Raw genomic sequence first — 25,009 nt, forward strand, 5'->3', positions numbered from 1 at the left:
AATAATGATTTTAGCACCTTGTTGAATGTATGCTACTAAGAATTATGGCAGCTCTAAAGGCAAAAGGGCATCCAATCCTTAGAGCAAGGTGTACCTAATAAAGTGGCTGGTGAGTGTATCTCAAATGTTGTAATTTGTCTTGGGTAAAGATATCAGTCACATAAAAATAAGCAAAAGATGTATTTATATGTAAACTGTGTTCTGTGATACTTAAGGATTCTTCATTACCAATCAGAGGTGACCTTTTAATTACTCAAATGTAAATTTGGCACTTAAGCAGTAACATATTGGCCTGCTTTATACCCTCCCCCAAACAAGTATCACTACTAAATATTTACACCATTTACAACAGAAAACATATTAGTTATATCAGAGTTAGTGTTTAATAAATGAACACTTACTGCAGGCTGAAACTAACAAATAAAAGTAGATGGGAATCTTTTTGTGGTAGTTTTTTTGCCTGCTTTCTAATGAAGTAAATTTAATATTCTCACTGCTTTGGAGCACATCCTTTCATGGCCTAGCTGCATCATCTGGTTAAATTGGTTAAGTTGAAGGTACTCTCTAATACTGTACAGAAACTTGGCCTCTTTCTGCACTCCCCGCAGCTTACATAATTTACCATTAAGAGTGGACTCAGTTGCACTGACTGCTGCTAAGCTCCCACTGTTCCACCTATCATAAAACCAAATGTGTGCACAGAATTGATTTTTGTTTGTAATCTACAGAATTGAATTGATATAAAAATGCCTTACTGTCCACAGCTTCTTCAAGCCTCTCCTGCATACTTTATAGTTTCTCATTTAAATATTCATTTATTGAATAACACAGTATGAGGACACTTTAGCCTTTCAAGGATAAAAGTCTTAGTTTTATGAACTTTCCTTAGCTGCAGCATTTAAAAGGCAAAAGACAGAAACCGCATACAGATAAACGTTTATGCAGCACTGCCGCATGTCAAATCAGTTTCGTGGCACCAGTGTGCCGGTTCAGTGACATGAACACTTTCTGTTTCAAGAAAGTTGAAACACCTGAACAAATCCTTTCAGTTAAAGAAGCACCTTTTTCCTAATTGCAAGGCAGTCAGTAGTAGAAATCCATAATGGTGAAAAATGCAAGAGGTCAGCATCTCAAGAGTGATCCAGTTTTTGAAGAAAATCCTCTAATTTCTGCCTCCAGTCCTCTTCAATATTTTCTAGCCTTGGAATGGTCATTGAAGCCTGCTGTAAAACTAGACTGAAACTTGAGTCAGTTGATAAACTTGTATTCATTGAGCTTAATGTCCAGTTTCTTCAGCTACTAAGATTATTTTTGTCTCAGTGCTGTGCACACTCTCCCTTAAGTTTCTTTTTAATTATATGTTGCGTGCATAATAAATAGTACCAGTTAAATAATTAATGGATGTTAACTCAGCTGCTTGTTATGTTGATTGTCTTCTATTAACTCTGAATCATTAAATATTAAACATGTTTTTTTGTTCCACAACTTTTCCATTTACTTCAAAGAAAATTTGGGAATATCATAATCTAAAGAACACCTACATTTTTTTTTTCTTTTAATTAAAAACATAGCAATCCCTCAAATGTATACCTTCTATGGATTACCATCGTTTACAAGCTAGTGTATGTCTTTAATTGTGTTTTCTTTCTTTTTAAAAATTACAAAAAGGCCAACATTTAACTTCTTCCTTGCATTTCTCAACCTTGCATTTCTCAAATAGCACAAGACTAGTATATGCTAAGTTTGTGTCAATACCAATATTTCAAAGTTTGATATGATACCAAGAAAAGAATTGAAATTCAATACCATTTTTGTTACCCTATACAGTACACAATGTAACTCAATAAAAACTTTATTTTTTGTAATTCATTGTGCATTGAAATTGTAACATTGATGGTGACTGATAAGTGTTTTTAGCCATTAAATACAAATGCTTTAAATTCTGCAGTCTTTTGTAAAAAGGTAAGATTAAAGTTTTGTGAACAATAAAAAGTAAAATGTAAATCTGGTCAAACTTTTTTTTTTTTTTTTGTTTTACATATATAAAAACTGAGGCAGTACATTAAAATATTACAGATGTTAATTAAGGAAATATTCTAGTCTTTTGTAAACAGCATACATAAAATTGTTAAAATGAACATTAAATAAACAAAGTATAAAAAACATTAATGAGAACTTTTGTACATAATTGTTCAGAATAGTAACACACAGGCAGATCACTAACCTCCATAAAAACATTGCATAAATGCAAACAATGCACGCTGTATTTTTGTGTATTTACACTTAAGTTCCAATTTTTTTTTTAGCAAGAAAGACTATCACATCAATATGCTCTTCCTTAAGGCCACTGTATATTTTTGTTGAGCTGCAGATGAGCTCTCACAAACTAAATACATGCTCTGAAGCACAGTTGGAAGTATATGAGCACACATAGGAGTAGTGCCACTGTTTATGCAATTTAGAACTGAAAATTTATTTGTGCCTTTATAGTCTAAATGTGATGAAATATATTTTTAAAAATCGTGCATAATAAAATAAAGTAACATGCTAGAGCAGCAGACGTCATGGTGATGGTTTAGTCCTTTATACCTTAAGTTTTTTGACATCATTGCATCAAAATTGCATACCCAAGGAAGAACAGCTATTATTCTTCTTATGTAATAAAGCAGCTGTATAGCTGAAGATGGATGAGTACAACACTTCAAGATTTTAATAGTTCAATAGCATTCATAGTTCTCTTACTCTTTATCTACGTTTAGCATTCGTTGGCTCAGAGGTTGATGCACTTGCTGCTTCCTGAGCAGCTCTTCTTTTTGATTGTTTATGGTGCACAACCCATGAATCCATTATCTTTTGTGCCCCAATCTGTCAGCTATCATTGTACCAAGTTTAGATTTCATATGGTGTCCCGTTCAAGAAACATTTAGTCAATTGCACCTAAACAGTCTCGCAAAAAAAAACCTATTGTAGTCGCAGTTATTTAAAATCTATGCATACATACATACATACACACACACACACTCACTATCTGTCACTCTGATGTAACAAGTTAATTTTTAAGTATATGTATTTACTTATCCAAACCTTTACTTTCAAAATTATTTTTCATGCCATACCTTCAAACAATTTCTGTTCACCACTAGACACAGAAGCATTATATTTTGTATAATAGGCTGGGTTTTTTTGTACTGAAATTCACACATCATCTGCTGCCCCCTGTTGCAGTTGCCTCACAAAGGTTTAGTGTGTTTTTACTTATTTATTTTTGTTGTTGTTGTTGTTGCTTTTTTTTCTTGCATTACACATCTAGAGTTAACTTAAGTACATACATACATTTTCATACTTGTGTCTCCGGGTGGAGTTAATGCCTTTCCTGATAGCCTTGAGCATAGGGCAGGAAACGTCCTTGAACAGGGCCCTGAGCTAGTCACAGATACATATACCTGAACCATTTATACAGGAGCCAATATAGACTATTCAGTTAACCTACACACCTCAACTGTGATTTTCTACTTACCTTGCCATATACAGTTAGGTCCATAAATATTTGGACAGAGACAACTTTTTTCTAATTTTGGTTCTGTACTTTACCCCAATGAATTTTAAATGAAACAACTCAGATGCAGTTGAAGTGCAGACTTTCAGCTTTAATTCAGTGGGGTGAACAAAACGATTGCATAAAAATGTGAGGCAACTAAAACATTTTTTGAACACAATCCCTTCATTTCAGGGGCTCAAAAGTAATTGAACAATTGACTCAAAGGCTATTTCATGGGCAGGTGTGGGCAATTCCGTCTTTATGTCATTATCAATTAAGCAGATAAAAGGCCTGGAGTTGATTTGAGGTGTGGTGCTTGCATGTGGAAGATTTTGCTGTGAACAGACAACATGCAGACAACATGCAGGTGAAAGAAGCCAACCGTAAGCTGCGAAAACAGAAAAAACCCATCTGAGAAATTGCTACAATATTACGAGTGGCAAAATCTCCAGTTTGGTACATCCTGAGAAAGAAAGTAAGCACTGGTGAACTCAGCAACGCAAACAGACCTGGACGTCCATGGAAGACAACAGTGGTGGATGATCGCAGAATCATTTCCATGGTGAAGAGACACCCCTTCACAATAGCACCAAGTGAACAACACTCTCCATGGGGTCGGCGTATCGATATCCAAGTCTACCATAAAGAGAAAACTGCATGAAAGTAAATACAGACGGTGCACTGCAAGGTGCAAGCCACTCATAAGCCTCAAGAATAGAAAGGCTAGATTGGACTTTGCTAAAGAACATCTAAAAAAACCAGCATAGTTCTGGAAAAAACATTCTTTGGACAAATGAAACCATGATCAACCTCTACCAGAATGATGGCAAGAAAAAATTATGGAGAAGGCATTGGAACAGCTCATTATCCAAAGCATACCACATCATCTGTAAAATACGGTGGAGGCAGTGTGATGGCTTGGGCGTGCATGGCTGCCAGTGGCACCGGGACACTAGTGTTTATTGATGATGTAACACAGGACAGAAACAGCTGAATGAATTCTGAGGTGTTCAGAGACATATTGTCTGCTCAAATCCAACTAAATGCAGTCAAATTGATTGGGCGGCGTTTCATGATACAGATGGACAGTGACCCAAAACATACAGCCAAAGCAACCCAGGAGTTTATTAAAGCAAAGAAGTGGAAAATTCTTGAATGGCCAAGTCAGTCACCTGATCTTAACCCAATTGAGCATGCATTTCACTTGTTGAAGACTAAACTTCATTTTATTTCCAGTTATTTAATTTGTCCAATTACTTTTGAGCCCCTGAAATGAAGGGATTGTGTTAAGAAATGCTTTAGTTGCCTCACATTTTTATGCAATCGTTTTGTTCACCCCACTGAATTAAAGCTGAAAGTCTGCACTTCAACTGCATCTGAGTTGTTTCATTTAAAATTCATTGTAATGTACAGAACCAAAATTAGAAAAAAGTTGTCTCTGTCCAAATCTTTATGGACCTAACTAAGTGTACATTTTGGACCTAAGTATACATTTCTTAGATTTTACAAGTAAAAGAGAGCAGACAACATGGATACTTCTTAATGATTTATTTGAAAGAATACATTCTTGGTCATGTAAATATACCATTATTGCTTTTGACTGACTGCGGATTTATTGCAACATACTAGTGCTGGGCGGTATGACCCAAATTGTATATCACAGTATAAGAAAGTTTAATAAGGTCATGCCCTCGACCGGAAGTGGTTGCCTGTTCACGACAGATTTTTCTTTCTGCCATATTGGTTTATCTTCAGCATGTTTGTTTATTGTTTCAATTGGTTTTTTTCGGTTAAATATAAAATACTGGAATTCAACAGTCTCATATCGCCAGTCATCTGACCGTGACTCCTGCACTCGGCTTTCTGTTGGCTAAACCCTGTGAATTTCCAGAGGTCCCTGATAACCCCTCTTTTGCACACAGTATTTTTCAAAATTATACCGGTTTCACGGTATTCAACGGTATTTTTTTTTCCCATGCATGAGTGGATGTTAACCACATTTTCCACTGCAATTACTGCAGTAGACTGGCTAAGAATATTCCACTGTCATGAGCATTGTACAAAAAATCATTTTAATGTGATAGTTTTCAAGAGGGTGGCAATTACATTGCATGACAGTTGCAGTCAAAATATAGAACATTTTTATTGAACAAATTTTGCAAACAACTTAAACTAAAATGTTGACAACATATTTTCAACCATCCAAAGAGGAATTTAGACTTTGGATATTTTACGAAGGTGCTTGTCAAAAGTTGTATTGCACTGAACATGTCTTAGAAAAGGAACAAATAGTGAATATTTTTTGTAAACCAACTACACTTTCTGTTAATGTTAACAATCTCTGTCCACTGACATGTCAAAGTGAATTTTTAAACAACTTTACCATCAGTAAACTGCAGAATAGTTAAACTAATAAATAACAACAATAAAATAAATAGTGCAACTTCCAGTAATAATACTATTACTTCAAGACTTCAAGCCCAGGTGCATTACACAGTATTCACCAAATAAAAATAAAACCAGTGCAACTTGGTGAGACATCTTTACCAACTGAACCATCATTAAGGCACATTGCATTAATATGGACCTTGCTTCAAGCTAAGCTATATGCATAAATAATAAAACTGCAACTTGCACTTATAATTCGACTTTATTCTCGACATTTCCACTTTATTCTCATAGTTTAATTTGTCATTAAAGAAGAATGTCGTAAACTAAACTTCATCCTAAAATCAATGTTTACTAGATTTTTGTCAAACCCCGTCATAAGTTAATGTAGCACATTAAATGCTTTGTGTAAAGTGTTCCCCGACCCAGTTGTTAATCGCTATGCGCTACTTAAGCTGACTTCCTCTGTGCTAAGAGGAGGCGCAGGCAGGGATCACTGTACAGAATACATTCACTTCATGATATTCCTGCTCTCTGAAAATTTAGAATGCTAAGATCAATACTTGATATAATTTTCATGATGAAATGCATTAAAGCAGGTATTAAACATGCATGGTGGTGTGGCGGTAGTGCTGCTCCCTTGCAGTAAGGGGTCCCCAGGGCTACGTTCAATGTAGAGAACTTTATGGCAGGTATGACAAGGCTCCAAAAATCTAGATGTATGAATGGGTATCTCACTGGTTTAACTAAAATGTAAATGTTGGGTTTGTGATCTGGTGGTCGGAGACACAAACACAGAATTCAATGGATGTTCTTCTGAGCGGGCTTTCTTTCTTTATTGCATGCATGCTGTCTCTGTCTGACGTACCAAACCCCCAGTTCCTATCCTTCATTTATCTTTCTCCACATAGCCAAGCACCACACGATAAACGTCTTTGTGAAATTAAAACTAGTTATTATTTCAAGCACAACTGTAGGATGTGGGGTTTTGTTATGTTATATTGACCCTGCTAGTGTATGTGTTGCTCATATTCACCCTGCGATGTGCTCCTGCCTCGCACACAATGCTTGCTGGGATGAGAGCAACCCTGAATGGATGGCATAATTAAACATGTATAACAAAGATTTTTTGAAAGTTCTGAACGCTCTGTGGTCTGTTAATAGGTTCACAAACTTTAAAGCGCAACTGTACATGGCTTTGAAAGGAAACTGAAGCACGCCAAGTAAACCCACCAGATAAACATGCAAATTCAAGGCAGGGAACACCCAGGACCCTCTTGCTGCGAGGCAGCAGTGCAACCTCAACGCCACCGTGCCCCCACATGATTAACACATGCTTTAATGCATTTCATCATGAAAATTATTTCAAGTATTTATCTTAGCATTCTAAATGTTCAGGGAGCAGAAATATCATGAAATTAATGTATTCTGTATGGTGATCGCTGCCTGTGCCGCCTCCTTAGTTCAAGAGGAAGTCAGTTTAAGAAGCACATAGGGATTTAACATGGCTCGGGGAACTCTTAACACAAAGTATTTAATGTGCTACATAACTTATGACGGGTTTGAGAAAATCTAGTAAATTAAATATTCATTTTAAGATGAAGTTTAGTTTATGATGATCTACTTTAATGACAAATTACGAGAATAAAGTCAACATGTTGACTTTATTCTCGTTATAAGCGTTGAGATTAACGTGGAAACGTCGAGAATAAAGTCAACATGTCATCACACTATTGCACAGTCCCAGGTACATTACACAGTACTGAAAAAAAATAAAACATGTACAATTTGGCTTGCAGTATTATCCAGTAGTATAGAAACAGTATTCACACATTTGAACATAATGGTCCACATCTGACCTTTTAAAACCAAGGTATCTCCAGACAACAGACACAGCTCCTTTTTTCGGCAAAAGTTCTTCTGTTCATCATCTTTATCGTCTGCTACAGCTTCAGTTTCAGAATGTTTTCTGTCCATTTTCACCATTCAATACCTCCAGTAATGCATGTACTCAATTGCATGCGTCTTTAGCGGTGCAGCAGTGAAAAAGGTCCCTCCTTAAACAGCTTCCCGCTGCACCACGTTCTGAACGTTGTTTAGGCTATTTAAACTGGTGTTGCGGTATAAGAATAATCCATATAATAACAAAAATAGAAAACGGTTTTTGGTATGAACCGGTATACCGCCCGGCACTACAACTTACACAACTAACCTTGAAATATGACAGTGTACCATTGTTGCGAAAAATGTACAGCACAGAATAAAATTGTCCCAAAGTTAAAAATAATTGCAGACCCCTCTTTATATGTTTAAATGTTTAATTGGCTACAAAGAATGTTTTTAACCTGTTAAAAAAACAAACGTTTTACAGGTTTATACTTATTTATGTTACCGTAATTCAGAAATACGATGCCTCTTGAAATTTTTTGTATTGATTCACTTGCAAATCTTGCATACACGCTGACATGTATCTTGTGGTTTTCCGTCCCATTTTGCTGCAAAGCCAGGGTATTTCCAGGTGTGACTCAGAATGCCCTCTTTGTCTGTTAAGTGCGCTGGTTAAAGCTCCAACACTGCTAAAGTTGCCATCTAAATGGAAATGCAGCTGCAACTTAAGCTATGGTGAATTGGAAGTTTATTTGTAATGAAGGCTGTAGAATTGGTACCTTGTATTTTAAAATGTTAGTTAATTCTTATCGATATTCCAGTACTCTTAAGCAACACTATTACATGCCAAGTTTTTGTATTAAAATATTGAATATACATATATAAAGTGGCACAACAGAAAAATGTACTGTGCATTTTCAAAGGAATAAACATTTCATGAAAAGCACTATAGATAGTCAAAGTTCCATAAGTTTAGTCATATAATATGACTACAGTCCTCATGTATTATTCACAATTATGCATTGAAAACCCTCCAGGTACAATGCAACTTTACCGACATTCAAACGTTCAGCTTTCCACTGATAAACTGAACAGCTTTCAGGAGCATGAACTCATCCGAAGACACGGAAGCTAAAGTTTCTTTGACTTTTTGTTTATCTTCAGACCGCATTTGATTGTATTCGCCCCAGTCTCTCAATAACTGCTTGTTTTAACATTGTATATATATAGCTTGAACAGTTTCTCCCATACAGTGTAGCATTCCACTTCTCCATCAGGTGCAGTGCTTTTTAATAATACATTTTATTTATATAGCGCCTTTCCCATGCTCAAGGCGCTTGGGCGCAAGCAGCTTTACATGGAGAGTAAACAGTGGATATTATACTGTAGTTGTGGTTTCTGCTGTATGGAGTTGTTTTACCTTTTCTTTAAAGTGTGTCTCCACTTGTAAACTGTCCTACTGTTAGTCATTTCAGTTTAAGTCCTAATTTTTCTGATGCTTCTATCATACACATACTGGTATTGTTTGAACTGTTTGTTGTCATGTAAATAATTACCAGAAATGCCTAAGTATTTTCTACTTAAATTATTAAAAATCACTTACAGTAGGTGGCTACCTGCTTAATCCCAGCTGCCAAGGATGGTGATGATAGCCATTGTTATCCTTTTTGGGACCACTTTTGTACCAATATCATTAATGATAAGAATATCAAAAAAGGAAGAAAATAATCCAGAGGCAAATTAAAAATGCAAAATTGCTCCTAGCATTACATTTTTTTTTAAACATTCAAACAAAGTTAACAAAGAATGGATTAAGAAGCAAACATTTTGTGATATTTTTCAATGGCTGAAATACAGGCCTTTGACCCTGTAAATATAGTGGTTAGACCTGAATTTTACTGTTCCTGTATGGTTGGTTTGCAAGAATCTTCAAAGCATATTTGAGAAAATTGATTATCAGCTGTGATACCATCCAGATGGTTAATATAGTATAAACAAGACTCAATACATTTAATTTAGAGGGTAATTATACTTGGAGTGCATCTAATTTAATAATACTTTTTTGTGTCCATTATTTAACTTTATTAAATACAAAGGTATTTTGTTTTTGAAACAGTTTACATGCTTTGTTTTTAGATTTGTATAACTTTCCGTGAAACCTTATTAGAAGGTTTTCTGAAAGGTTATCTATTCATATGAAAATTATCTTAGATTTTGTATATTATGCCATCATTTTAGCTGCTGTTGCTATTCAAGTAGCAATAAAATTATTTTATAAATTGACTTTTATATTTGGGTCTAGCTGAACAGATTATAAGTGCTGAATATGTGTAATTGTATGTTTTTTATTTAAGTTGGAGAATGCGAGGATTTCTTCAGACCTCAATGATAAAGCTGTCAACACAGCACGTGAAGAACTGCATGAGGCTCACATGAGGATTGAAAGTCTAGGATATCAGCTGTCTGCCTTGCAAAAACAGGTAATGATCATTTTCATATGGACATATCTCAGCCTGATGTTGTTGAGAGTTCTAATTTTGATATTGTATTTGTATCATTAATATATTTATAGGCCAGTACTGCAGAAGAGCGAATCCGTGAGCTGGAGGATCTGCTTGCCAGTGACAGAGACAAGTACCGCCGTATGATAGATGCTAAAGAGAGAGAGATGGCAGAGATGAGGGACCAGATGCAGCAGCAGCTCAATGAATACCAGGAGCTGTTGGATGTGAAGCTGGCCCTTGATATGGAGATAAATGCCTACAGAAAACTTTTAGAAGGAGAGGAGCACAGGTAACTTTTGGACTATCCATATTATCTTCTGTTGTGTCCCTTCAGATATTGTGTAACAGAATTTCAGTGCCTTAAAATTTTATTTACATCTATATATATCTACTGTATATCTAGATATAGATATATAGATATCGATATAAAGTAGAGAGAGAACATTTATGACATGGGTTGATTTCTCAGATACAAAGTATTTGTAGATTTTTGTTTAATAAACTGACTTTATGCAGAGGAATGTGTCATTCACAAAACTATTGCATGAAATCACAGTAAGAAGTGTAAACAAATATAACTTTTGTTATAATGCTTTATGGTTATCCTCTTTTATTTTTTTCCTGACCTTCCTGTTTCTTCTTGTAGGCTGAAGCTGTCTCCATCTCCATCTTCACGTGTGACTGTTTCCCGTGCCACCTCTAGCAATGTTGGTAGTACTATGACACGCTCTTCACGCACAAAGAGAAAGCGAGTTGAAATGGAAGAGTCTCTAATTGGAGGCCAGAGCAGAAGCAGTAGTAGCAGCAAAGTTCACATTTCTCAGAAAGCTGAAGCTTCTGGAAGCATCAGCATTGAGGAGATTGACCTTGAGGGTAAATCTGTGCAACTGAAGAACAATTCTGACAAGGTAGGTTTACATGAGATTAATCGCCAGTCACAAAAATGACTTTGATTACTTACATATTCGGGGATGGCCAGTATATGTATTTATTGACACTGTGCGTCTTCTACTTGTTTGACTTCTGTTGCAAGTTTCAAGTACCCAAGTAAAATATGTTGTGGATAAGTAAGTAATTCGTATTTGGCAAACTGACTTAGATGCAGTGAAGGCCACAGCATAAACAGGTTGTATGAGCCATGAACCCACTCCTTTGTATAATGGGAAGAAGGAAAAATGAGGCAGGAGGTGTGAAAAATGTCTGTAGTTTAATCTTAAGAAAATTAACTTTTTCATCATTTTCAAGAAACAAATTTGAATGCAAACTTGTTTTCCACTCCCTAGGACCAATCTCTTGGAAACTGGAGACTAAAGCGACAAATTGGAGAAGGAGAGGAGATCTCCTACAAATTTACTCCTAAGTATGTTCTCAAGGCTGGGCAGACTGTTACGGTAAGACACAGTTCAATTCCTTAACCTAAGTCACCAATTGAAATCTGTTTAAATTATACTGTAGCTCTTAAATTGCTGTATTCCTTAAATGCGTTGGGCTGGTACTAACGATAGAATTGCAACATATGAAAAGAACAGATATGCTGGTTGATATAGTTGTATAAGAAAAGACCAAATATTAACTCACCCTTTTTTGCAGAGGACATTTAATATGTGATCTCAAAACTAAAATGACAAAAGTGTATACCGTAGACCAGAACTATTCAATTAACATGATCCATGAGTTTCCTATTGCTGTTTTGCTAGATAAAATGCCAATGATAGGAAAACAAAAATTTCTAGCTGTAACCTATGATGCATTTTTTTTTATTTTCAAACACATGCATAATATTACAACTTACATCTCTTAAGGGTGAATTAATTACTTATTGATCACTTTAGAGTTGGAGGTATGTCCTAGAATTTAACCCGTCAAAGGCGATCTGTAGATGAACGCCATCTATGAGTTATCATGGAAACCATATTTGGGGTTGTTACACCAAATACTAGCATATATGGGAGTAATAAATGTAAATAGTGGGCATCTGAAATAAGAACAAAAAAATCAGCCACTTTTCACAAAACAGAAAACTTCAATTTTATCTAATTTTTTCTTTTTGGCCATATTTTCGATAACGTTTTTCATAAAAATAATTTACATATGCAGAGCCACAACCATCTGAATATTTCTCAACGATTAGCTTCTCTCCACTTTTACGACATTTGATTGTAATGAATTGTATATGATCTAGCTTGTTAGACTGGGCCGAGTTATCATGCAGCTGGCATGCCAGAATTGCTATTCTGTTCCATGCGTCAACTACGAAGTAACTCAAAATATTTTTTTTTCTGTAAAAGAACCTTTTTTTTTTTTTTTAGTGAGTTTTATTTAATAACGAGTTATGAGTTGGAGTTATAATAATGAGTTGGGGTATTAATTTGCTGAATAAACTCAAATGAATCCAATAATGATAAAGTCATTAACCAGAGGTTTACATTGACAACAGACATGTATGTTAAAAAAGCCAACAATAAGTACTTTATCATAGGAGAGCGTAATACCGGCCAAGAGATCAAAAAATTCAGAAACGAATATATCATTCAGTTACAGAAGGCCTATAAACCATACAGCAAAGAGGAAGAGCTACACACTTGAAAAGTTGCAGTTCGAAGCTACTAAACAGATGCCTAGTGAGGCTCCGACACAGAAATAAACTTTTGAAAATATTGGCAAGTGTCCAGCAACCCAAGACGAGACAGCTGAGGAGAGTTCAAAAATGAATAACCTGGAGGGACCAAGTTAGTAAAACAAGAAGAGTCACCATTAACAATCCAGGTCTCTGTGATTTAAAAAAAAAAAAAAAAAAAAGTTTAGTTTCTTTGAGATAGTCTTGCAGGATAAGAATTTTAATAGATACTGACGTCACATTAAGGAGAGAAACCTTGATAGATGTAGAAAGGCTCACTTTGGGGCAAGCTCCAGTGAGACTACAAAGGTTAGAAGCATTAACTCCCCTAGAACACACAGAATAAGTGATGCCATCTTGAGATGGGGGAAATTAAATCTGGTTTCCAGCTTCTGAGGGCCATTGACAGTGGCCTGTAGAGGAGAGGAGGGGTCAAAGACAACTCTCAAGCATCAAGAATCCAAGCCCGGTGAAGAAAAATTGAGCAGCTGTTGTTTAACAGCAAAAATTGGCATGCCTTGTGTGTCAGTGTGGGCAGAGTCTCTGAAGGTAACCTGGCTCACTCATACAAAAGAACACCGGCGTCCAGGTGAAGAAGTCAGGAGATTAATAAAACAAGGGTGGAAGTTCAAACACAGTCCCATCAGAAGAAGAAAACTGAGAGGATGACATGCCAGAAAAGATATTAAGTAAGGAAGCAAGATCATAGGACAGTAGCTGCTGGGGTATACTAATACAAAAATATGAAATTAAAACATAAATTAATGAGTCAAGCAGACAGCTCGTCACACAATTCAGCACCATCTAAAAATCTCAAATCTTATTCAAAAAACGCATATGTTGAGTCTAGATTATCTGTCACTTTTTAAGTTGAATTTTTTAAAACTTTTAATAACTTAAATACAGTTACCCATTGAGCATGTTTTGTAAGACCAAGTTTAATAATTAGGAAGATTTTCTATTGAAGCAACAACCTACGTAATTTTCATTAATTAGGTATATTGCCAAGATAAATATTTACTTCAATATTTTCATGCATAAAGGACTCCAAACCTTTTTTCCTCCGAGTGTTATTTTAATTCTAAATTGAAAAGTTTTGAGCCACTTCTTAGATTTCCACAGACATCTCTCTTTGCAGGTTGCAAGGATTTTCACTTAAAAAATGATTTTTTGAAAGGTGGTGAAATATGCATATGTGTGTATGTAGTCTTAGTTTGAATCCTCCCATCCTTTTAAAGTAATGAAAGGGGGTACAGTAGTATTATTAATAATGATAATACATTTTAATTATTTGTAGGCTCCTTTCTAAACACTCTGACACAGAACAATAGATAAAACAGATTATAAGCAAAACCTAAAATACAAAAGTTAAAATCAGACAGAGCAATTGTAATCAAAGAGAAAAAGCAGTCCTAAATGAGTTTTAAGTTTTTAGATTTGAAAAGTGAAAATGATTCAATATTTCTAAGCTCCTGAGTTCCAGAGCTATTAAACCACAATCGCTAACTGCTACACTCACACACCACAAAGGAGCCACTAACATTTGGCCTGTGTGCACTCATAACTACACTGCACAATTCCTGACTATGCCATTTCTCAAGGAAAATGGGCTCTCCGCAGCAGCTGAGGATTTTTCTTTTTTTAGCATACTTTATCATACTTCAGGTACTATTTACTTTTATATTATATTTAAGTGCTTTTAATATGGAGAAAACCTAGCACCTATGTTTATGTATTTATTAATGAATACATGGAATTTTAGTTTAATTTCTTGATATTTGTAAATATTTTTAGTTGGTTCAAATTTACTTTTTTTTTTTTTTTTACTTAGGTGTGTGTTATTAATGTGTTTACTCTGCCCCCTTCACTTTCAACAGATAATTAATCTAAATATTTTCTAATGGATTCACACTTGTCTTTCTCAGATCTGGGGTGCTGATGCTGGTGTGTCTCACAGCCCTCCTTCAGACCTACTATGGAAGAATCAGAGCTCCTGGGGCAGCTCTGATAACTCTAGGACGTTCCTTGTAAATTCTGATGGCGAGGTATGCAATCCTGCATTGATAAATGGCTAACCCCCTGCCTTTGGGATAATTAACCTGTTTGCATATCTTCATGTCTATTAGAGCTATTTACTATGTTTTATTGATCTTTGTGTAGGAGTTTGCATCAAGGACAGTAATTAAGACTCTAGTAGAAGTTGAGAATGGAGATGATGATGAAGCAGATTTTGGAGAAGAAGATCTTTTCCATCAACAGGTTAGCTCAAATGATAATTTACTGGCTTCCAAATGACATGGCTATGAGAATGCTTAATTATTCTTAAATCAACACATTGTATTGGTGATCTAATTCTGATTTAGTAAATTACCACTTATATTTTAGTGTCTTGGTGGTTCAGATAGAAGTAGTAAACATTATTTACATAGTGATATTTAACAAAGAAGGCAAAGTGTTGTTTCTGGGGCTGTCAAAGTTAACATGTTAACACATACAATTCATTTCAAAGGTATAATGCATTATTTTTCCTTAATCATATTATTCAACACCCTTTGCCATATCCCTGGCGTGGTTGACATTATTTAAACAAAAATCAGTATCAGTTTTAAAGTTTGTCTTTAAATTGCTTAATTTTTAAATAAATAGGTAACTGAAAATGTTCTTCAGTTGTTACATAAAAGCAGTTGCATATCAATATAGTTTATGCACAAGAGCAGAGTCTTCATCCTGTCAAAAATAGCTGTCAGGTAGTATGCGAGGTGCTTTAATTTCACTGTGCCATATCACAGTGCTCCTAACATAAGACTCCTGTGAATGCTCCCTTCTCACACTCCAAGAAAAGATGAGAACTCCTAGCTTAGAGCTGTCCCGTGATATTTCATCACATACAGTATGTGTCAGTTTGCTTTGATTAACAGGTTCACTGTTACACAAAACCATGCTCTGTGACTACTGTTAGTAGCAACTGTGATTCAGCAGCATGCTGTAGAATCTGGGCTTGGGGTGGTCATGACTTAAAGTTTAGGAGCCCCGATCTAAGAGATTCAGTTAACAATGGCTAAGAACGATGACATTTATGTTGGCTGCTTTTAATTTAATACCTCTCCCAGATGGTCTGAAAAACAAAGTTATTGATACTTGTTATCGCAGAAGTACATTATCTTTGGCTTATCAACAAAGATCAAAACAGTGCATGATGACATCATGAAAGAAATAAAGCTCTTAACATTTGGTAGCAAAATCTATGGTAGACTACAATCTATGAACATTTATCTCGACTTAAATCCGTAAATGAAGCAAAACTTAAAATTTTAACTACCACTATTATTGCCAAATGGATTTCAGCAGACTCTAAATGTAGTTGAAGATGCTGGGCTGAGAGGCATCATTCAACAAGATCTGACAGTTCTTGCATGTTACCTTCACATGGGACAATTGTCACGTATCAAGAAGTTATACAAAAGGCATAAGTCTTTGCATTTTAAGCAGCTAAGAAGTTGTGCACCTTTCACGTTCACCGAGGATGACTGGACATAGCTGAAGTACCTTGGCTAAACATATGATTAATGATTAAAATGTTAATTGGTTGACAACTCTAGTTGTTTCTGCTTCTATAGTAATTATCAAGCAAAAGCTTAAATAGCACACAAATCAGAAGGTCCTGAAAGTTTTTAATTATTGTTAGTCAGTAAACTGTTTTGAGAAGACATGCAGTTAAGAATTAAATTGTATAGAGCATATTCATGACCATAAACTTTATATTGGTTATGTGGAAATTATAAATTGACACAGAAATAATGGAAAGTTAAATTAAGGGGTGGAATTTGATACAGAAATTAGTTGAATAAATACTTGTTTTCATTGGATTGCATATTGTTCTAGCTTGAGGTTCCTGGTCTGTCTTATAATCCACTAAATTAAAATTCTTTGCTTTCTTTCCTCTAGGGGGACCCAAAAACAGCATCCCGGGAATGTTCGATCATGTGAAAAAAAGAGAGCTTCAGTATTTTTTGCTTTCTTTTTTTTCTTTTTTTCTTCCAGAGCCACTAAAATATTTTTGTACATTTCAATGTTTTCAACAAATCTGAATATCTTTTCGTAGCTTGAAAAAGATGTTGAAAGCTGCCATATTTGTAGTTGGATTATATGAGTCAGCTTTATTTTGGGCTACTGAACACTATTTTAACTTATTTCTATTTTTTTTAATTGGGCTTTATAAATTACACATGCACATGCAGTTAATTCACTGGAGCTTAGAGTGTAAGCCGCAGATTTTGACTCAAATTGAAAATCAACTTGCTATACTATTGCTTTCTGCAAAGAACTAAAATCAATCACTGAAACTGATTTTTATTTGCTGGCATTTTAAAAATACCTAATAATGAGAAACATGGAAAAGTAAAAAAAAAAAAAAAAAAAGCGTTCATTTTTTTATTGTAAAATGATGCAAATGTTGCCTTTATTTTTTACAGAAGTAAAAAAAAAAAAAAAAGTGACTTGAAACATTTACATTTATTTTAAGTGATTTCATGATTTAAAGCTGAATTTTGAGAATGACTCTGAGTAGGTGGTGCCATTGTTTAAAAGTATTAAAAGAGAGCATATGGTAACTGTATTTATTAATATTTAGGCTAGATGAAAATTTCCAGCCTTACAGTTTTTATCTTGAATCATTCTAACCAGCTTTAAAGCAACATCCCTTTACTTAGATGACCTTACTTTTAAATGTTTTTTTTTTAATTACACCCAAAGAAATTTTTTAAGTGTAGTGTTTTTAAATACTTTCATTGTACATGCTGAAAATTTTGTAGTTTGACTAAAGTGGGAAAGGATGAATTATGTACCACTTGTAAAATGTGTTATTTTTATCATAAAATAGACTCCCGTCTGACATCTGCTACTTACCATCTCTTAAGCTCTACAAATTTTTGAAAGTGAATTATGGGAGGTACAAACTGTGCATCTCTTAAAACAAAAAAGGAAGTGGCTAATGGAAGGTCTTTCTTTTTCCTTACTGAAAACTGTATAAAATGTTACTGACAAGTTGACCTATAGGCAGTAAGAGTAGTGATGATAGTTGGAATGGCTTTGCAGTTTTAAGTAAACAGGGTGGAAAATGAGAACGTTGAAAGGCTGTTTAGGAACGATAAAAGAAAATGGGAGTTTAAATTGCATCATGATCAGTTGTTCTACTGTAAAATATGAACTGTAGTATACTAGAAGTAAGCAGTTTGCTGTGGCTTACTGTATTTCTTGCAAAGATATCCTACTTTCCATATAACTCCTGTTTTGTAAGCAACCACCAGCTTAAATTTTAAGTTGCACCAAAGCTCAATTTAATGAAGGTGTTTTTTTTTTTTTGTAAGTAAACATACGGAACAATACAGACTGTGGTCAATTCCACTTTATTGCATTGTAACAGTAAACATAGTAACATAGTTCACACATTTACCTCTGTCTTTATAGCTGGATCAAATGAGATACGAATTTTAGGTGGGATTTGAAATGCACAACAATCTGCCGCCTGCCTGCTATAGTTTTGTAATAGCCATTGTGGCCGGTAGACTACAAAGATGCTGATCAACCTGTCATGGCTTGTATTTCAGCCATATGACAAAAATATGAACTGAAAAGTCTCTTTTTGTGAAAGTGCCAACAGAATCCATATTTAAAAAAAAAAAACATATGCCATTTTAAAAGTGCAGTGTTTTTGTATAATGCGCATCAGAGTGGTAAAATCTGGGGTTGGTTGTGCCTTCTCCTGTGACATCCCACTGGTATTACCCTCTCTATGTAGGGGTAACTTCATATTTGTGTCTTTATATTTTATTGAACTTCCCTAAACAATTTCTGTGAGTTTGATTTGATTTATGTGCCAAGAGATATAGTTTTACTACATCTTAGTGCTGTGATACATAAGTGCATGTTAACAGATGATAGGCATGTTACCAGCCTCTTTAATAATTAAGAAATGGCAAAATAATACTGTCGCATAGCCAGCTAAAATAACCCTAATACTATCACATAGCACAAGTTGTGTTAATGATTTTTCAAAACTTCTTCAATCAACAAATAAGTTGAAACCCAGTAAGCTGACAGCACACTGCTATTGTTGTAGCCTGTTGAATTACATGTGCAGTTATCTAGATGCTAAAAAAGAATCCACAGAAGCTGATGCTTTTTGCAACTTTTTTTTAAACTATGCTAAGTAGTTGCTGTAATGTCAGAATGTTTTTTTTCCCTGTGACAGCACTTAATTGTTCCATTTGTATAAATCGGATCAGAATTTGCAGCATAGTAAAACCCATCCATCCATCCATTTTCCATCCCGCTGAATCCGAACACAGGGTCACGGGGGTCTGCTGGAGCCAATCCCAGCCAACACAGGGCACAAGGCAGGGAACCAATCCCGGGCAGGGTGCCAACCCACCGCAGGACACACACAAACACACCCACACACCAAGCACACACTAGGGCCAATTTAGTATCACCAATCCACCTAACCTGCATGTCTTTGGACTGTGGGAGGAAACTGGAGCGCCAGGAGGAAACCCACGCAGACACGGGGAGAACATGCAAACTCCACGCAGGGTGGACCCGGGAAGCGAACCTGGGTCTCCTAACTGCGAGGCAGCAGCGCTACCACTGCGCCACCGTGCCGCCCATAGTAAAACCCCCTTCATTTTATTGTTGATAGATAGTTGAACAATTTATTGTCAGTAAAAACGTTTGAACCTGCAGTCAGCATTTTATTAAGAGATACTGTAGATATTGCACACTTATGATTATTGTTTATATTTATTCATTGAATCCATCCACCCATCCATTTTCCAACCCGCTGAATCCGAACATAGGGTCACGGGGGTCTGCTGGAGCCAATCCCAGCAAACACAGGGCACAAGGCAGGGAACCAATCCCGGGCAGGGTGCCAACCCACCGCAGGACACACACAAACACACCCACACACCAAGCACACACTAGGGCCAATTTAGAATCGCCAATCCACCTAACCTGCATGTCTTTGGACTGTGGGAGGAAACCGGAGCGCCCGGAGGAAACCCACGCAGACACGGGGAGAACATGCAAACTCCACGCAGGGTGGACCCGGGAAGCGAACCTGGGTCTCCTAACTGCGAGGCAGCAGCGCTACCACTGCGCCACCGTGCCGCCCATAGTAAAACCCCCTTCATTTTATTGTTGATAGATAGTTGAACAATTTATTGTCAGTAAAAACGTTTGAACCTGCAGTCAGCATTTTATTAAGAGATACTGTAGATATTGCACACTTATGATTATTGTTTATATTTATTCATTGAATCCATCCACCCATCCATTTTCCAACCCGCTGAATCCGAACATAGGGTCACGGGGGTCTGCTGGAGCCAATCCCAGCAAACACAGGGCACAAGGCAGGGAACCAATCCCGGGCAGGGTGCCAACCCACCGCAGGACACACACAAACACACCCACACACCAAGCACACACTAGGGCCAATTTAGAATCGCCAATCCACCTAACCTGCATGTCTTTGGACTGTGGGAGGAAACCGGAGCGCCCGGAGGAAACCCACGCAGACACGGGGAGAACATGCAAACTCCACGCAGGGTGGACCCGGGAAGCGAACCTGGGTCTCCTAACTGCGAGGCAGCAGCGCTACCACTGCGCCACCGTGCCGCCCATAGTAAAACCCCCTTCATTTTATTGTTGATAGATAGTTGAACAATTTATTGTCAGTAAAAACGTTTGAACCTGCAGTCAGCATTTTATTAAGAGATACTGTAGATATTGCACACTTATGATTATTGTTTATATTTATTCATTGAATCTAATTTGTCTTTCAGACAACTGCTTAGCAGGTCATTATTACACATAGAGCCCAACTCAGATGAGTGCTGTCTTTGTGTATAGCTAATATCACATCAAAATAACTACCAGATGTGATTATTTTAATTTTTTTGATGTTGGTAATATTTTATAGAATAAAGGCAAACTTTGAAGTATATGCACTTCTCTTTCATGATCTTTCATTTTTTCTCATATTTTTTTTCCATTCTTTGCATATCTGGACAACTGCTACCACCACATGCTTCCTCTTTGAGGTGTTCTTCAGATTCGGTACAGATTGAGTATCATAGCCATGTAGATCATCAATCAGTTAATTTTGGGAATATGCATGTGGTGTAAAAGTGACAGCCATGCGGTGACATGCTCGGCAACAGTGACAGCTACATGTCAGGTTTTCTATTTACTTTGCTTGCATGGTAGGAGATGGTAACTTTTATGCAGGACATTACAATTGTGCTGCTTGTGCCTTTATGTTTCTGCCATGTTTGATTTTTGTTGCACCATCCATTTGAGAACGCATCCCAGCTCTCTTTGTTCATTTGTAGATTTTAGGTTTGTTTGGCTCATATAATTGCTGACTCCAGGTTGTGTTTAGAAAAAGCAAAAAAAAAGCAACTGTCTGGCCTTAATTATGAGTTGGACAGTAACTTATTACAGCTTATTTCAAGTTTACTTTGTACTAGTTTAATTTCATGCCACATCTTGATATGGAGTTGTTAGACAATATTTGCAGTATTTTCAGGTAGACCTACTAGATCCTGATTCCTTTTGCAGAAGAAGGCACATTGAAGGATCATTTTAATATTTCTGTAATGCCCTTATAATTTTACTATGGTAAGAATGTAAATGTATGTTTACGGAACATTTCAGAAAGATGAGCAATATATTCTTTTAAGAAATCAAAAAACTGTTTACATTTTAAGAAATGCTCAAGAATAGATTCATGCGCTAATCATAAAGATTACATTTGTCCAAAAAAAATTTCAATCAGTTTGTGTCCTGCTTTATTTTTCCCATGGATGACTTTGATACACCCTGTAACATATGGCTGGTGCTTGTTTATGTGTAGTATTACTGTTACATTGTTACTACATGAACATGGAGTGTCTCTGTGTATTTAACTGACTCAAACATACCAAGATTTTTATTTTTATTTTTTTCTCCCCAAAGGTTTGTACATTCTAAATCTATAAATAAAAATCTGCCAGTGATGTGATACTCAGTTACCCTATTTGTCCTTTTTTCCACCCTGTTTATAATGTGCTTTGAGCATTTATAATATCCAGAATCATGAATAAGTATGTAACCATAGATCTAAAATTGTTTCTCAGATATAAACTATGTATTGATATAAATTCCTTTTTACATTCTGTAGCCCAAAATGTTGTCAACTTGCTAATTGCCTTTCAAAAAATATATCCAATTTTCTTTAAGATTTTTTTATTATTATTATAACTGTGAGCATTTAGTTTCATTAGCGTTTGAATGTATGACTTTTGGCAATAAAGGTTTAGTTGGTAGATACTTTTCTTATATTTGCCTGTTTCTTAAGACAGGCTGTAAAGTGAATGCATAAAAGGCAGCTTGATTATCATTCAGAAATAGGCACAGTCTGGAGATGTTAATTAAAGGAAAGAATGAACTGGTTTCTTTGATCCATGTGAATGAATTTGACAATTTGGGGTCTAAGGAAATGAATAAAGCCAAAAAGATAATATTGCTACTGTATATTTTAAAAAGTGACTGTTAAAGTCACCTTAATACATAAATACCTCATTGTATCTGTTTTAAAATTAGAAAATTCAAATAGTCCTGATTTGTCTTAACTTTTTGACATGTTTTGTCTGAGCCAGTTTTTTTTTTTTTTATTTAGTCAAGGAACAGGTTTTATATTTGTAATGTTTATCCAACGACTGTCAGCTTCTACTGTGGTGATTTTACTTTTTTTTTGCCTACATTGGCAAAGGCTGTGAATGTGACATCCTTGTTGAATTTGGCCAGTAAATCAGTATATTGTAGCAACATCATCTGCCTGACCTTCACCTGGGTAGAAAGTCTCGTTTGCCTTAATGCAGATCCTCTAAACACAAAGTGGGGGTTGGATTTAGATTAGTAAATGGGTGTTGAATCGTTGACCCCGTCAGAGATCAGTCCTGTGACTATTTGGCACAGAACAGCACTTCAAACAATGTTTTAGATACCAATCTTCCAGAGCAACTCATGGAAGTTGAGGTGTTTGTGCATTTGATGTAAGTTTAACCAGTACAAAAAAAGAAAATTGGAACCCACTGATTTCATAATGCACAAGATGAATTTAAATGCAAAAGGCACATTTAATCCAGTTTAAGGGCACTATTTTTCTATTAAATAACATGGGAAACAAAATTTTGTACATTTTGATGCTTGACATTTTTAAAAGTGTATTTCATTTTCTTTAAAAAATAGTTATGGACTTTTGTTTACATACACTTTTGGGAGATATTCTTTTAAAAAAAAAAGCTTATACATTTTTTCAAATGATACAATTTAGGTTGAAGAGTGAGGCACTTGCTGTTCAGCTCTGTCTAGACTTGTGAAAATAGTGAGGTTTTTTAATTAAGAATTTTGTAGAGACGATCTAAGCTAGAATGCTAAACATTTTAAATGTCTTAGCAGGTTTGTATTAAATAGGGAAGTGTGCCGATTTCTCTTACTGGTTGTTGTTCAGCCCAAGTACTTGATTAATAATGTCTGATATTTTAGCTTTGAGTTAATAGTCATTACATGACTGGGACAGATTTTTTAAACATTGTTACTGTTATCACTCAGGAGCCCATATTGTTTCCTAGAAATGTTTCAGATATGCAGTGTTTATTTTCTTTTTTTATGCATGGTATGTACAATATTGAAATACAGAAAATGAAACACTGACTTTTCAAACAAAAAAAATGTGTGGGGTGTTAATCAAATTCAGCAAGTCAAATCAGATTTTATTTGTCACATACCAATTATACATACGATAATATGTATTCAAATGCTTTGTTTTAAACTGCTTTTTACTCTGTGTTTTTACATCATTGATTGAATTTGAATTGCTGACTCTGATTTATCATTGGAATATTTTCTCTGTTAGCAAGTTTTGGTATGTCAAAAATGCCCTGTCTAATTTTAAATTGTATTGGATCATTTTGATGAATCAATTGCTCATAAAATAAAAATGACACATTCAATTATAGTAGGAATTATAGTAAGAGAATGGCCGCCAGTTAGTGTTACAGAGCATAAATCAATTATATAGAATTACACGTAGATAATTGATTATATTATCTCAATATCTGAAAGCCATACAAGTCTTTTATAAGAGATTCAGTGACCATAAGCTGTGTTTTGGCTATTGCTTTTGTACATAAGTACAGTATACAGTTCTGCATTTTGCTTATGGTACATAAGCAGAAGACATAGTATGGAGTTACTGACAGCTTGGGCATTTGAAGCAAACTTGCTTATCTATTGTGTGTCAAATATGGAGAAAAAACTGGCGGTGACCCACAAAAATGTTAATTTTTTTTCACTAGGTCAAAGGAAAGTGGTAAATCCTCATCACATGAACCTAAATTTGTATCGTTATACTTTCTGAGGAGCGACCGGGTTATTGGATATGCATGCCATTATTATAATTTTTCATTTCTTTGTAACATACATTTGACTGGAAAATTTTTGTACACAATAAATGTTTTACATATGAATATTTGTGTCTTGTAATAAGCTACCTTTTCTTTCATCCTTCAGTGACAAGATATTTGCAAAAATGAATGTAGGATTGGTAAAGCAAAACTTGGAAATTGTCACAAATGCTGGCAGGTGTGTGTTTTGAGAGCTTTTTAAATTACAGGCATACACCATTACAGAGGCAAATTTAAATAAGCAAAGTTTGCAAGGTAAAGCTTGCTTTGCTGAAAGGCTTTTTTTTATTGGCCATAATGTGTGCAAGAAATGTTGCTTGTGGTTAATCTCCATTTAAAATGTGTTACCTGCACTGTGATATGTTACACATAAGAGAATCCAGATAAACAGAGGCATCATTTAGCTCATCTGCATTAGTGCGTCTTCACTAGATGATCAGAATCGATGATCTTACAAAGGAGTGTAGCATCCTTTTATGTGATGCAATTTGATGGAGCCTGTGTAGCTTCTTGGCAGTGAACCTCCACCTTTTGAAAAAAGTTACTTTCCAGGTAGCGTTGAACTGGA

General features: G+C 35.5%; 1 protein-coding gene across 1 annotated transcript in view; it reads left to right on the plus strand.

Annotated features, from left to right (window-relative positions):
* The window catches only part of lmnb2 (lamin B2), a 38,140-nt gene extending 13,636 nt beyond the window's left edge, over nucleotides 1–24,504 (plus strand). Inside the window, exons 6-12 of the mRNA XM_028816567.2 lie at nucleotides 10,168–10,293; nucleotides 10,386–10,606; nucleotides 10,964–11,225; nucleotides 11,601–11,708; nucleotides 14,860–14,979; nucleotides 15,095–15,193; nucleotides 16,880–24,504. Coding sequence (XP_028672400.2) covers nucleotides 10,168–10,293; nucleotides 10,386–10,606; nucleotides 10,964–11,225; nucleotides 11,601–11,708; nucleotides 14,860–14,979; nucleotides 15,095–15,193; nucleotides 16,880–16,921 — 978 coding nt within the window. The 3' untranslated portion in view covers nucleotides 16,922–24,504. The remainder of the gene's footprint in view (nucleotides 1–10,167; nucleotides 10,294–10,385; nucleotides 10,607–10,963; nucleotides 11,226–11,600; nucleotides 11,709–14,859; nucleotides 14,980–15,094; nucleotides 15,194–16,879) is intronic.
* Nucleotides 24,505–25,009: the final 505 nt, after the last annotated feature.

The sequence above is a fragment of the Erpetoichthys calabaricus genome, chromosome 12 (genome assembly GCF_900747795.2).
Source record: "Erpetoichthys calabaricus chromosome 12, fErpCal1.3, whole genome shotgun sequence".
NCBI classification, from domain to species: Eukaryota; Metazoa; Chordata; class Cladistia; order Polypteriformes; family Polypteridae; genus Erpetoichthys; species Erpetoichthys calabaricus.